Source organism: Haplochromis burtoni, unplaced genomic scaffold (assembly GCF_018398535.1).
Source record: "Haplochromis burtoni strain Fernald_Lab_line unplaced genomic scaffold, NCSU_Asbu1 Contig_1765, whole genome shotgun sequence".
Classification (NCBI taxonomy): Eukaryota; Metazoa; Chordata; class Actinopteri; order Cichliformes; family Cichlidae; genus Haplochromis; species Haplochromis burtoni.
This window is the reverse complement of record NW_024584126.1, coordinates 6,134-19,164: the sequence shown is the minus strand read 5'-3', so window position 1 is coordinate 19,164 and position 13,031 is coordinate 6,134. Positions and strand designations below refer to the sequence as shown.

The 13,031-nt window shown below is 36.9% G+C and overlaps 1 protein-coding gene across 3 annotated transcripts; it reads left to right on the top strand.

Annotated features, from left to right (window-relative positions):
• Nucleotides 1-3,682: 3,682 nt before the first annotated feature.
• LOC102314589 (major histocompatibility complex class I-related gene protein) lies at nucleotides 3,683-11,701 on the top strand. 3 transcript variants are annotated; one of them, XR_006053729.1, is made up of 8 exons: nucleotides 3,874-4,447; nucleotides 4,882-5,142; nucleotides 5,329-5,607; nucleotides 5,996-6,304; nucleotides 7,103-7,201; nucleotides 9,298-9,326; nucleotides 9,703-9,800; nucleotides 9,896-11,701. XR_006053729.1 is itself a non-coding variant. In XM_042217276.1 (7 exons), the coding sequence occupies exons 1-6, from the start codon at nucleotides 3,792-3,794 to the stop codon at nucleotides 9,312-9,314; spliced, it is 1,011 nt and encodes a 336-aa protein (XP_042073210.1). In that variant the 5' UTR covers nucleotides 3,683-3,791; the 3' UTR covers nucleotides 9,315-9,326; nucleotides 9,703-11,701. The 3 variants fall into 3 exon arrangements, 2 of the variants coding, with proteins under 2 accessions (XP_042073210.1, XP_042073209.1); XM_042217276.1 differs by lacking the exon at nucleotides 3,874-4,447 and adding an exon at nucleotides 3,683-3,837 and having other exon boundaries at nucleotides 9,703-11,701; XM_042217275.1 differs by having other exon boundaries at nucleotides 9,703-11,701.
• Nucleotides 11,702-13,031: the final 1,330 nt, after the last annotated feature.

Here is a 13,031-nt window from a genome sequence, read left to right as displayed (position 1 = left end):
CACATAATCTGATGTAGTAAGAGAAAAAGTAACATGGCTTTCTTTTTCCAAGGTAGATTACAACTCAGAATCTAACATGTGTCTGTTTTTATTTTCTCTTTGCAGTTCTTCCCTCATTTTCTGTCCTAAAAGAACCAAATGGGACAGGCAAAAAAAATAAAAATAATAAATAAAGTAACAGCCCCCTTCAAATCTCACCCATTCTTTAGAATACTTCACTTAATGTCAGACACACGATTCAAAGAGGGATTTCATATCATTCAGATTCATCCTGATTTCCTGAATCATCTGAATGCATATACTTTTTTTTTATTAAAAATAAGAGTTAATCAGAATACAGTATCATGATTCATTCTAACAGTGCCCAATGTTTATGAAATTAAAGGGCATCTAGGACTACAAAGGAATATACAAAAAGTATTTTAACTTTTAACCCATATTAATGTCTGTCAGACAGAAATAAACAAACAAAAACAACAAGGCAGGAAATTCAGAAAAGCTGGCAAAAGCAAAGAAGAGGATGACTATATTACAGAATTTAAAGGAAAATTGAAGAAATTTATTTATTTATTTTTCTCTTATTTATTTATTTATTTTTTTTGCCTGTCCCGTTTGGCTCTTTTGCCATCAGAATTGTTGTCTAAAGGCAAAGAAAGATGCCCAACGGATTTACTTTACCAAATTGACCATCCCAGCCTTGCCGTAATGGTCCATTTGATTCACCTTTTATTGTTTATTTTATTTTCACTTACTGAATACGGGACAGACTTGACTGGGGGAAAGAAGGGGAGAAAGAAAGAGGGAAAGAGAAACAGCTGAGAAGAGGGACGGGGGAGAAGGGCAAAAGACAAAAACCAACAGAACGGGCAGAGAAAAAAAAATGCATATATCAATCACCTGGATCACCTGCTGAGAAAGAAAAAAGAAAGCAAGCAGAAGAGAACAAGAGTAATAGAATAAACAACATCACAATGATATATGTGAATATGACAGTAAATACTAAATGTTAAACATTATTGTGCAGCACATAAGATCAACAGAACACAGTGTGCTTTGAGGTAGGAGCCAAAAAGGGTGTAGTTTGTGGGTGTGATCACCCGTGTGTACACCTGTGAGCATGGACGCGCTTGTTTTTTAAAGGTTCCTTCATGTAATGATCTGCTAGAGGGTGTGGGGGGGCCACAGCCCCGTCCTCCAGGGCATGAAGCAGGTATGGAGGAGATAAAATTTAATACAGAAAGGAACAGGAAGACGGTCATATCACATCTCAGATTTGGACATACTGTTGAAATGTGATTACTGTGGAGAAGATGAAACATTAGAACCTGTTTTATTACGATTTCAAAACCTCAGTAGAGTTAACGTTTAAATGGATTTTAACGTACTGAGAGCTTTATGAACTAGTAGGAGGATCATAAAAGAACTAGGAAGCCAATAAAGTGACTTCACTACTGTCTAAATATGTTCGGATTTCCATGTTTGTGTAAGAAGACTGACTGCTGCACTATTTTTGTTCTTTAACCCTTTCATGCATGAATTAGGACAACCTCAATCAGGATTTTTTTCTTAAGTATTTTAATCCTCTTTAGGCATGAAAAAAAGATTTTTGAACGTCATTTTTTAAAGATGTACTTTTCAAAGAGTTTTTTAAATGTTCACTGTTAAGGTTCAAAGTATTGGAGATGGATACAGGAGGAAAACCAAAATAACAACACTGGTCCGGCCGGGTTGAGTCAAACGATGATTTTAATGAACACGTGTGGGAGATGAATACTGTACGCAGACAGCATCGATCTCAAAATGGTGGACCATTGCTCAAACTCTTATAGCCTCTAGTGGCCCCCACCTAGTCATAAAAGCCTAAACATTCACATTCTTTCTCTCACACGGCGCCTAAGTTGTGACCTCGGCTCCCTGTTTATCTGCTTCCAACAAGGTGGTGGGGGGTAAAACTCCTGTAGAATGTGGTCTGTCTCCTCTGCTATCAGAACAGAAAGGCCCTGACTCTCTGCACACAATATTCTTTTCATGATTCAGCAGTATGAAATGTCAAGAAACAGTGTAACACATTCACAGCAGATCGATGGTACAGGATAATACACACCTATCTAACAAATCTAATAATTGTCACATTCTTTTAACTCAGAAGTATAATGGAAACTAAACTACATAATAGTTTCACAATCTTTAATTAGGGGTATAACATGGCATAAGGTAATATCACAATCCCACACCACTTAGGTGGCCAACATACATTTTGACCTATGAATTTGACAAACAAATAAAATAATAAATAAAATTGGCTTCTCATGTCCTTGCCTAGTCTTGTCTAACTCTAACCCTCAGAGAGTCTCTCAGTCTTGTTCTCTAAACCTAAAAAATTATGGATTTTATCAACTGGTCCCTGAACGCAGTTGACACCCTTTGCTCGATGGGAAGCCTGGGCTAGGTAGAGCCTGATTGTCCTGCAGGGACGTTTCCTACCAGATACATGATATATGGGTGGAAAAAGTGGCACGTCATGTGCCTGGCGGGACTGTGGATTGAGGGCACTGAAGACTTCTACCTATTTGGCAACCTTAATAACAGGGTTCTTGCTGATTGAAGCTGGCTCACCCCTGGTTTATTGAAGATTAAAGAAAGCAATACTGCTGTTCAAAACCCCACAAGGCTGGCTGCTATGATCGAAGTGATGGGAAGGGCTGTGAGTACTCAGAGTGTGCTTATTGAGCACAATATGGATTAGATCTTGGAGAAGCCCACGGCTCTCTAATGGGAAATTGATACAACCTGGTGACCAGTGACGGACATCGGATCGGCTGTGAAATTGGAATGCAGCTTGTTTGCACTAACCCATCATCCGTCACCTTCACTCATGCAGCTACCCTGTCACCAGCTGGAATGCCTCAAGGCCGAGGCTGGCTGGAACAACAAGATTGTCCCTGATAGCGGGACTGTTTTTTGATGCTCTGCCCATATCCTTCAAGGCCACCTGTGTCGGCTGGAGGAGGACTGTTGACTTGAACTTGGGTGAAAAGACGATCTCTCTCAAGATGCACACAAGACACACACACACAAACAGCCACACACGCATGTACACTGACACAGATATACATATTTGGAAGGGTGGAGGAAGGTGAGTGCACTCACCTTCCTCCACCCTTCCAAATGCCTTTAATGCTTATTTCCACCCGATGCACCTGATGGGTCTGTGTGGGACTTGCCTATCCCCCCCCACCCCATTGCATGTCACGTCCCGTACAAGGTGTAAGATGTGAAGATCGACGTGCTTTATGTGCTGAGGTGGGGGTTTTTTTGTTGTTGTTTTTTTTTTAATGTCCTCAAACTGCTCTCCCATTAGGAGCTCAGTCTGAGTAGAGCTCCTTTTTTCTCCTCTTGTCCCTGATGTTGTCTTGTTTGTGCTATGTATGTATGGTTGGAAGGGGTCCAAATTCACCACAGGTGTATGGGTAACACGCAGTGTGTTAGTGTAAATTTACATGTGTAACATGTGGCGTGTTAGAATAAATTTGCATGTGACAAAAAAAGGATTCATTCATTCATTCACTGCTGTTTAGCATTGGCCAACAGCAAGCAGGACACGCAGGAAAAGCCTGTTTTGAAGGTAAGGAAATAAAGAAAGCAGGAAGAGATACTGTCATAATCACTTCAGCTATTGACACAGAACCTTTAAAAGTCTCTTAATGTTAGATAAATTTGATAAATATAACACTAAGAAAACACTGCATCCAGATGAACAGAGTCAGTGTTTCGGACAACATTGAGAAATCATGAAGTTATTTTTGTTGATTTTCTTTTGCCACGGTTTATTTGCAGGTAAGAAAAACCTTTAAATCTTTATGCTCTAACAGCAGTCTCATTTGACCTAAAGCAACAATTTTGTTTTAGTTAATGTTTCAAGGTGTAGAGAGAGGAAATGCATTTTCTAGGATTTACAATACTTGTTTTGAGAGAATCACATCTATTTTCACACTAAAAAGCATTTTAACTTTCATCTAAGACACTATCATGGCATAATTATCTAAGACAGGACACAATAATCTTTAATAACGCAAGATTGTTTTCTTATAACTTTCTCAAACCCTCTCTGTTTTAATCTCACACAGCTCTCAGTTAGTTTATTCTGTCTTTATTTTGCTACATTCGAGGGGTAAACATCTCACATTTATATAATGTTGTTCTAGTCTTATTGAGCACTCAAAGAACTTTTAACAAGAATTCATATTTTAGCTATACATTTATGCAGTATTTTGTCTGTGTCACATTCATGGACAGTTTAAAATCACCAGTTGATCTAATATGCATTTCTTTGGACTACAAGTAAAGTTAGGTTTGGTTAGCTGGCGTATCCACAGGAAACCCAAGCAGGCCCAAGCGGACACATGCAAACTCCACACAGAAAGGCTCTTTGCTGGGATTTTAGCTGGTAACCTTTCTGCTGTGAGGTGACCACACTGACCACTGTACCACCATGCTGAGCTATTTGACCCAAACTTTATGTTAGTGTTAAAAAAGTATTTTAAGTTTCATCTCACATATACACTATTAAAAAGGTTTCATAAAGAATATTGATATTACTATTATTTGTTTATACACATTTATTTTGAATCGATTTTGGTCATTCATAATCACTTTCAGCTGGTTTCAAACAAATGCAAAGCAGATCGGCAGGATCACACAACTTTATCAAGTTAATATTAAAAAGTTACAGACTCCTGCTACAGATTCATATCATGTCATTTGTTACTGCAAATTATGAATATTTTAACACAATCAAACTGAATGCATCACATTTCTGAAATTGTTTTCATGTTTAATTGTTGTAATTATTAAAAGTATAAACATTTTTTTGTTTCACAGTGAAACACTCACTGAAGAATTTGGTCACCGGATCCTATGGCATTCCAATCATTCCAGATTTTGTGGGTGTGTTGTTAGTTGATGACATTCAGACAGGTTACTGTGACAGCAGTCAGAAAACATTCAAAATACAACACGACTGGGCAGAGGAAATATTAGAAAATGACCCACAGCAGAAGGGCTACTATAATATTAAATGTTTTGAAGATGAACCAAACAAGTTCAGACAGCTGATTTCTAGTTTAAAGGGGGGAAGTGAAGGTACAGTATTTTTTTATACTTTATCTTTGATGGTTATAAATATAAAGTTATAGAAAAAATGAATCATGTAAAAATATTTTTAAATCATTAAAGATTTACATTTTTTTTTCTTCTTGACTGAAACCAGTATCCATCAAGACTTTTGCACAGTACTGTTCATTGAAATCGCTATTTGTCTCTCCTCAGGTTTCCACATTTTACAGAGGATAGATGGCTGTGAATTGGATGAAAATACTGGAGAAGTGGCTGGTGTGTTACAGTATGGTCATAATGGAGAAGACTTTCTTAAATTTGATCTAAAAACTCTGAAATGGATCGCACAGAAACCAGAGGCTGAAAGTATCCAACAGAAATGGAACGCTGATGTAGCTAAAAATAATTATTATAAAAGTTCGCTCACTGGGATTTGTCCTCAGTGGCTGAAGAAGTACTTGGACGCTGGGAAAAGCAGCCTGCAAAGAAGAGGTAGATTCACATGACCTGATGCATTTTTCATGGATGTAGAAGAGTTTGTATGTTATGCTGTATTTTATTTCTGAATAATACAGTGACCTTTAAAAAAGAATATGACATAGTATTTAGGCTGCCTTTTTATCTAATGCCTTTAAAAAACCTAAATGTCCTTCTTACAACTTGATTTTCATATTCTAGCTGTGTGCCAGGTCTCTCTATGTGCTGAAGGTGATACATTTTAGGAATTAAAAGAACTTTACTTGCAAAGTAGACTAATTTATTTATTGTTAAAGTCATGAAACAGTTTTCTTGATATCTCCTTATGAAGGCTCTCAGGCTTATCAGGCTTATTCCTCACCTGCTTTTAATCTGTTTTCAATTCCCACCACCCTTTCTGAAGAACATCCTTCAGTGTCTCTCCTCCAGAAGACTCCCTCCTCTCCAGTCAGCTGCCACGCTACAGGTTTCTACCCTGACAGAGCCGTGATGTTCTGGAGGAAAGATGGACAGAAGGTTCATGAAGGTGTGGATCCTGGAGAGATCCTCTCCAACAATGATGAAACCTTCCAGATGAGTGTTGATCTGAATGTTTCATCACCTGAAGACTGGAGCAGATACGAGTGTGTGTTTCAGCTCTCTGGTGGTGATGAACACATTGTCACCAAACTGGATAAAACAGTAATCAGAACAAACTGGGAGGAAAAAAATGGTGAGATAAAAACAGCTGATTAACTTTGTTTTTTGATTCTCTGTACTGTCTATAATGTGATGTTTGGATTTTTTGCTCTGTTTTTTGTTCTGACCCAAAGAAGAATAGCTGCTACTTTATGTGTTTGATTCCAAAAATATTGTTCAAAAAACACATAAAAGTCTCTGTTTTAAATTTAAAATTAAATTAACTATTTACACACAACTATTTTAAATTCAGCTCAATTCAATTGTATTTATACAGCACAAAATCAAAACAACAGTCACCTCACTGTTTATATTGTAAGGTAGACCCTACAATGATCCATACAGAGAAAAACCCAACAATCATATGACCCTATGAGTAAGCACTTTTGCAACAGTGGGAAGGAAAAACTCCCTTTTAACAGGAAGAAACCTCCGGCAGAACCAGGCTCAGGGAGGGGCGGGGCCATCTGCTGCGACTGGTTGGGGTGAGAGAAGGAAGACAGGATAAAGACATGCTGTGGAAGAGAGACAGAGGTTAATAAGAGGTATGATTCAATGCAGAGAGGTCTATTAACACATTATTCTTGGCCTTACAGCTGGGGAACTGTTATTGAATACAAATATTTTATTCTGAATATTTTATTGTTAAAATGTGTAATATTAGTGTCACCTGTACAACCACATAACTAAAGCCTCAAATAGATATTATATAAATATGCTACTGGATCTACATCCTACACTGCCATGGGTTTTATAGAGTAACTAGATTAGCACTACAGAATGAAGGAATTTCTGTTAACCTGCTCCATTTTACTTGTTTTTTACTGAACAGAGAAGCACATCATTGTTGCCGTGGTTGTTCCTGTTCTACTTGTTCTTGCTCTTCTCATCCTCTGTGCTGTTGGAGTTGTTGTTTATAGAAGGAGGAGAGGTGAGTTATTCAAATAAGCTGACCTGATGCTCTAGACATCAAAACTGAACTTGTTTGGAATTTCAAAATGATTTGCACTTCTTTTTTATTTTACAAGTACAAGACAACAGGTCTTGTAATTAAACTACTTTTCTTTTATACTCTGACTTTTAATTTGGCAAAAAACAATGACTAATGCCTGCTGAATAGTTTTAGTTTTTTTAAATGGATCAAGACAGTGTATCAACCAAAAATCCAGAAAAAAACACATTACATTAAATTTATAACTTGATTCAGCAAAATACAAAATAGTAATTGGTGGAGAAACCTGAGTTGTCAACACCAGGTTTACACACATCTCAGCCCACTCCACTTTACAGAAACTCTCTAAATCCTTCTGGTTTCTTGGCTGCTTCTTCAGCTTCAGCTCCCTCCACAGATTCAGTTCTGCAGACTGGTTATGCCACTCCATGACCATAATGTGCATATTCTTTACTCACTCATTTGTTACCTTGGTGTTATGTTTTGTGTTATTGCTATGCTGGAAGATGCACTCATGACCCATATTCAGTGTTCTGAGTGAGGGAAAGAGGTTCTTGTCCAAGATTTTATGGTACACAACCATGTCCATTGGCACTCAGTGCAGTGATGTCCTGTATATATAGTAGAAACGCAACCCGAAATTTGTTGGGGATGGTGTGTTCTTTGAGTTATACTCAGCATTTCTCTTTCTCCAAAAATGGAAGGTGGAGTGATGCCAAAGAGTCTGATTTTGATTTCATCTGATCACAGCATTTTCTTCAAAGGTTTCTCTGAATCATCACATGTGCCCTCTTGTTTGAATGAGTTTCCTGTCACCATAAACGCACACCTATGTACACAAAAAACCTCGTATAGAGACAGACCCCTCACACACAGCATAGACACAAAACACACACATCACATATAAAAATTTCCATCTTTTGGCACATGTACAGGGCCAACAAATGGTGTAAATTTTCTGTAATTACAACAAGAACCTAATGTGCACAGTTCAAGATTAGGATGTCACAAGGCTGTGCAGGCAGGCAGGAAATGGACCCAATATGCAGACTCCAGCACACAAAATATAAACTCAAAAATGGCTGACCAGGAGAATACTAACCGAACAGATGATACAAATAAACTAGGCAGGTTGACGGATGGAATACACAGTGATATATGAGGGTGACTATTGTTATAGTGCAATGACGAGCACTGGAAGACACGCACAATAAATACACAAGCAGGAACAAGAGGGAACGAGGAACAGGTGGAAACACAGCTGGAACTGGGAGGAGGCTGAGATAAGGAGACCCCCAGCAAGAGGAGACTATCGTAAACATGACCATATGTGGTATCACATGTGGAGCAGCAGCAGGTATAAATGTAAATGTGGACAGGTTGTCTGATTTGTCTGACTCTGAAGTACGGAGGAGATAAGACCCATGTGTCAACAAATATCTCAAACCAACTGACAACTATCTTTTTCATTGTCTCCTTCTTCAACTAAACCACCATCATTACACCTCTATAACAGCAGAACCTTGCAGGTGCTGCAAGATTCCGGTTCATTATGGTGTTGTGCATTACCAGGTGTGTCCTTGTTGACTGCAGTCCTAATTGCCTTCAGGTCATTATACAACTCCTCCTGTATAGTTTTGGGATGATCAGCCTTAACCCATAAAGCAAGATCTTGCATGGAGTTCCAGATCAAGGACAACGGATGATGGTTTTATATTTTATATTTTTTTTATTTTCTGAATAATCAGACCAACACCTCACCTTCCCATCAAGCTTCTTGCTGATGGTTATATAACTCATTCCAGCCTTGTGCAGGTCTACAATCTTGCCCTAATGTCCTCTGAGAGAATTCTGCCTGGGGTGTAAGAAATCAATCACTTGTGCCACTCAATGACATGCAAATCAATTTATAACTCTTAGGTAATGTTTTTCTTTTTCTGGATTTTTGTTTGATATTCTTTTTCTTTCCTACAAAATAAAACTACAATAAAAATTTGAGACTTTTAATTTCCGTGTAATTGATCAAATTCTTGCCCACACTGTACTGACACTTCCTGTTGATTTTTTTCTTTTAGTTCCAGGTGTCATCTAGTAGATCTTCTTTGTAAGTAAAACTTAATATATATTGTAATTATTATTAAATCAAGGGAACCAACCTCTAAATTTAAAAAAGTGACTGATAAATACAACTCAATGGAATATAGAATTTAAATACACTACAAAGTCTTTCAGGTGTATCAAATTCACTAAAATGATGCAAAAAAAATATAGTTTCCTGCCACAAACATGAAGCTTTGCGTGATAATGGCTGTTTTCTCAACCAAACTGAATAGCTCATTCAAAAACCTTTTCAGTGAAGTTAAAATTATCGTCTAAATGGCAACAAGAATTCTCTCTCAGTCCATCTATTATTGTAAAATATAAACAATAAAATATCAATTCCTTTTTTAAAATTTTAAATTATTGATTCTATGTTGCAGAGAGGAGGTCTCAGAAGAACAGAAAAAAGGAGCTCATGTGTGAAAAGTCTGTTTTGCCGGGTTGAAGATGGGCTTCTGATGTGCTGATGAACTCCAAGGTCCAGTTACACATCCATAAGTCAAATCATACGATAGTCAGTCAGACACTCAGCTGTACTTCCTTAACTGTTCTTTTCCTGGCTCCCAAACTTAGGGACAGATCACATCTAACCCAACATGCTCCAGAACAAGTTAGGCTAGAAGGCTCCGTTGGAGAATTGAGGTGCACGACTGGAACAGAAAGCGTCTCCTTTTCATCCATTTATTGTTTAGATATTTATTTAAGATGAAAAAACTTTCTGCACTTCACTGCTGTGTTTGTCATTAAGAAAATGCTATTTTGTCACAGTGTCATGTTGTGAATTTAAATATAAAACATACAATGAGCACAAAGGCTATTATAGGCAACTAAAACTAAACAAAAAGTGAAACTAGATGTAAAGAAAAAACCCAAACATTTTATCTAAATCAAAGTGAAATGTTTTCACTGTACAGTCTTTATAATGTCTCCAGAGTTGGCTGTAGATTATACACCAAACATTTACAGTGTTTCAGGAAGTCAAAAAGATTAGTGGTACCAATAAAATTCAAATTGTCAAAAGAATTTTGGACATAGATAGTATGGGTTTAGTGCTGCTCAAGCACTATGGAGTAACACCATATCACTTTTTTTTTCCATGTGCGGAGATAAAATATTGATATTTGGCTTAATCAGAAAAACTTTAATTGTCACTTTAACCATATTACATGGAATAAAGCCAAAAAAACAAAATGAATGGTCAGAGCTGTCATTGTTAAATCTGAAGCCAGATTTATCAACTGTCAGCACCAGTTCAATCGTATAGCATGAAGAAGCTGCTGTTGGGGTTTCTAAATATGCATTGTCTATTTTGTGGCTGAAAGCAGCAGGGGAAATAAAACAATACAAACACCTCTCAACCTGAGAACATGGAAGAATCTCTGGATACAGAGACTGCATAGAGAAAACAGCAGCAGTAGTAGTTTCTAAACAACTTATAGAATTAAGTTTTTATGCAGTGGTGTTTAAAGTTGGGCTTTAAAGTTCATAAAAAAACAACCTACTTGTAAAGCTTTCAATTTAAGACTATTTCCTGCCTTCACTTCCGTTTACATTTTTTACATTGTGTGCTTCTGATTAACAAATGCAGCTAAGTGAGTTACCTCTTATGGGAAAACTGAAGTCTTTGGCATGTCTCAGATATAATTAAATTATACTAAAAATATGATTTACTACCTTAAACATGAAGTGCACTTTCACTTTTGAAGAAATTCTACCAAGGATTTTTTATTTTAAATAAGCTTTGTGTGTCTTATTGCGTCTGTAAACACAATAGTTTAAAAAGCATGAAAAGTGGCAAAAAACCTTATAACTTAAAATATTCTCACAAGTGTCATCTTTATTGTCAACCCACAGGAATACCCAACTACTTTAGGGGGCTTCAAAAGTCATAATAATGACATAGAGAGCTAGAGAGGGTTTTTTGTTGTTGTTGTTTTTTACTGCCTTTGTTTGTATTGACAACATATAGGCACATTGTGAATGATATATTGTGGCTCTGGCCTCTTCTGCGAGGACAAATAACATCGAACTTTCATAAAATGTATTTTATCTTTAAAATTGTGTATAAAATTCTGCTGCCTTAGTTTGTATTGGCAGATTTCTGTAAATATGTTGGTTTACACTATATGCAGTTCAAAAACCCAATATTTATTTAAAGGTTCTTTTCTTTGATTGCACAGCTTCATCATACCACTGTAATTTTTAATTAGTCATTGGTTAAACCGACACTAGTGGAACCAGATATGAAATAAAGCTGATTTCAATCACCAATAACATTCCACTGACATGCATAACAGATTCAACAGAAATACTGAGCCTATGCACTCTGACACACTCTGTAAGCGTTGCTTGTGAAATAAATAAATGTATTGCTCTTTATATTTGCACTAATTTCTCACTTTTCAGTGAAGTTACTTTAACACTCCAATATCACAACATGACCCTTAATTTGGAAACTCTGAGACAGTGATTCTGTGTTCTGTAATGCTGATCTGAGTTTGTGTGTGTTTGTGTTTTGATGCCAGGACTAAGACGTGTAAATGCCTGAGTTGTTTGTAAGTCGGTGAGTTTCCAACTGTGTCAGCTGCACAGGTCAAAACATGCATCTGCAAAAGCATGGAGCAAGTTACAGACAAAAGCAAAAAATCTTGCTTGACTTGATTTATTTGAGTTGATCTTATTTTACAATCAATTGTATCTTCCTCACAGGTTAGAAACCTGGACATCTCAATCCCTTCTTGTTTCATTAGGTAGTTTTTAAAATCTTTGCTCTATGCTCTTGAGCAAGGCAATAAACCCTAATAATTCTCACAGTGCAGGAGAAGAAGTGCAATTAATAATGTAAATGATACAATTTTTGACCATGTTCTGTAGCACCTTCAATTTTGTTCCCTGTAGAGATGAGATAATGTGTAACAATCCAAACCCTCTGATTCTAGTTCTGTATCATGACACTCTAGACCGAAACAACATTAAAATGACAAACTGACAATAGAGACAACACCCCGTGGGGTTCTCATCTTCAATATCCTTCACTGAATGATGCAGTGAATGACCTAACCATCATTAACAATACCTGTGATTCAAGATGCTGTAAAACCCATGACAGAGAAGTCATTTTTACATATTTATTGATTCTCATATTTCACCATCTGCTGCTGATCTCAGTAAATATAAAAGTTACCTCTATAACAAGATTTACAGATATGGGTAAAACAGGGTTGATATGCTGTGGGAAAGTTGAAAATGTCATCATCAAAGCAGACTGTTTTCTTTGTTTTATCTACAACTGTAATGAAGCAGAGTATTTTTAATTTTTTTTAAATATCACCATTTTGTGCTGCGGCATTATGAGATTATCTCCTATTAAATAATGAAGTTACATTGCACAGCTGGGAACACAGCACTGAGCAGAAGTGGTATTTAATTCTGGTTATGTGCTTAAGTTCTGAACTTTAGTGGAAGTTTTGATTTTTATAATTATTCTACAAATGTTGCACTGACAGCAGTGACAAATAATACATACTCTAACAAGCTTCAGAGACTATAGGACCACTGGTTCCTGAATTATCTTGAACTGCAGGTGTTAGTCCTCCTCCTCAAAGAATCTGCTGCAAGATTAACTGATTCGGGATCATGTGGGGAATCGGTTCATGTGTTACTATCAAACTCAGCGTTTACAGAACAGACCCAGGTCTTCAAGATGTTT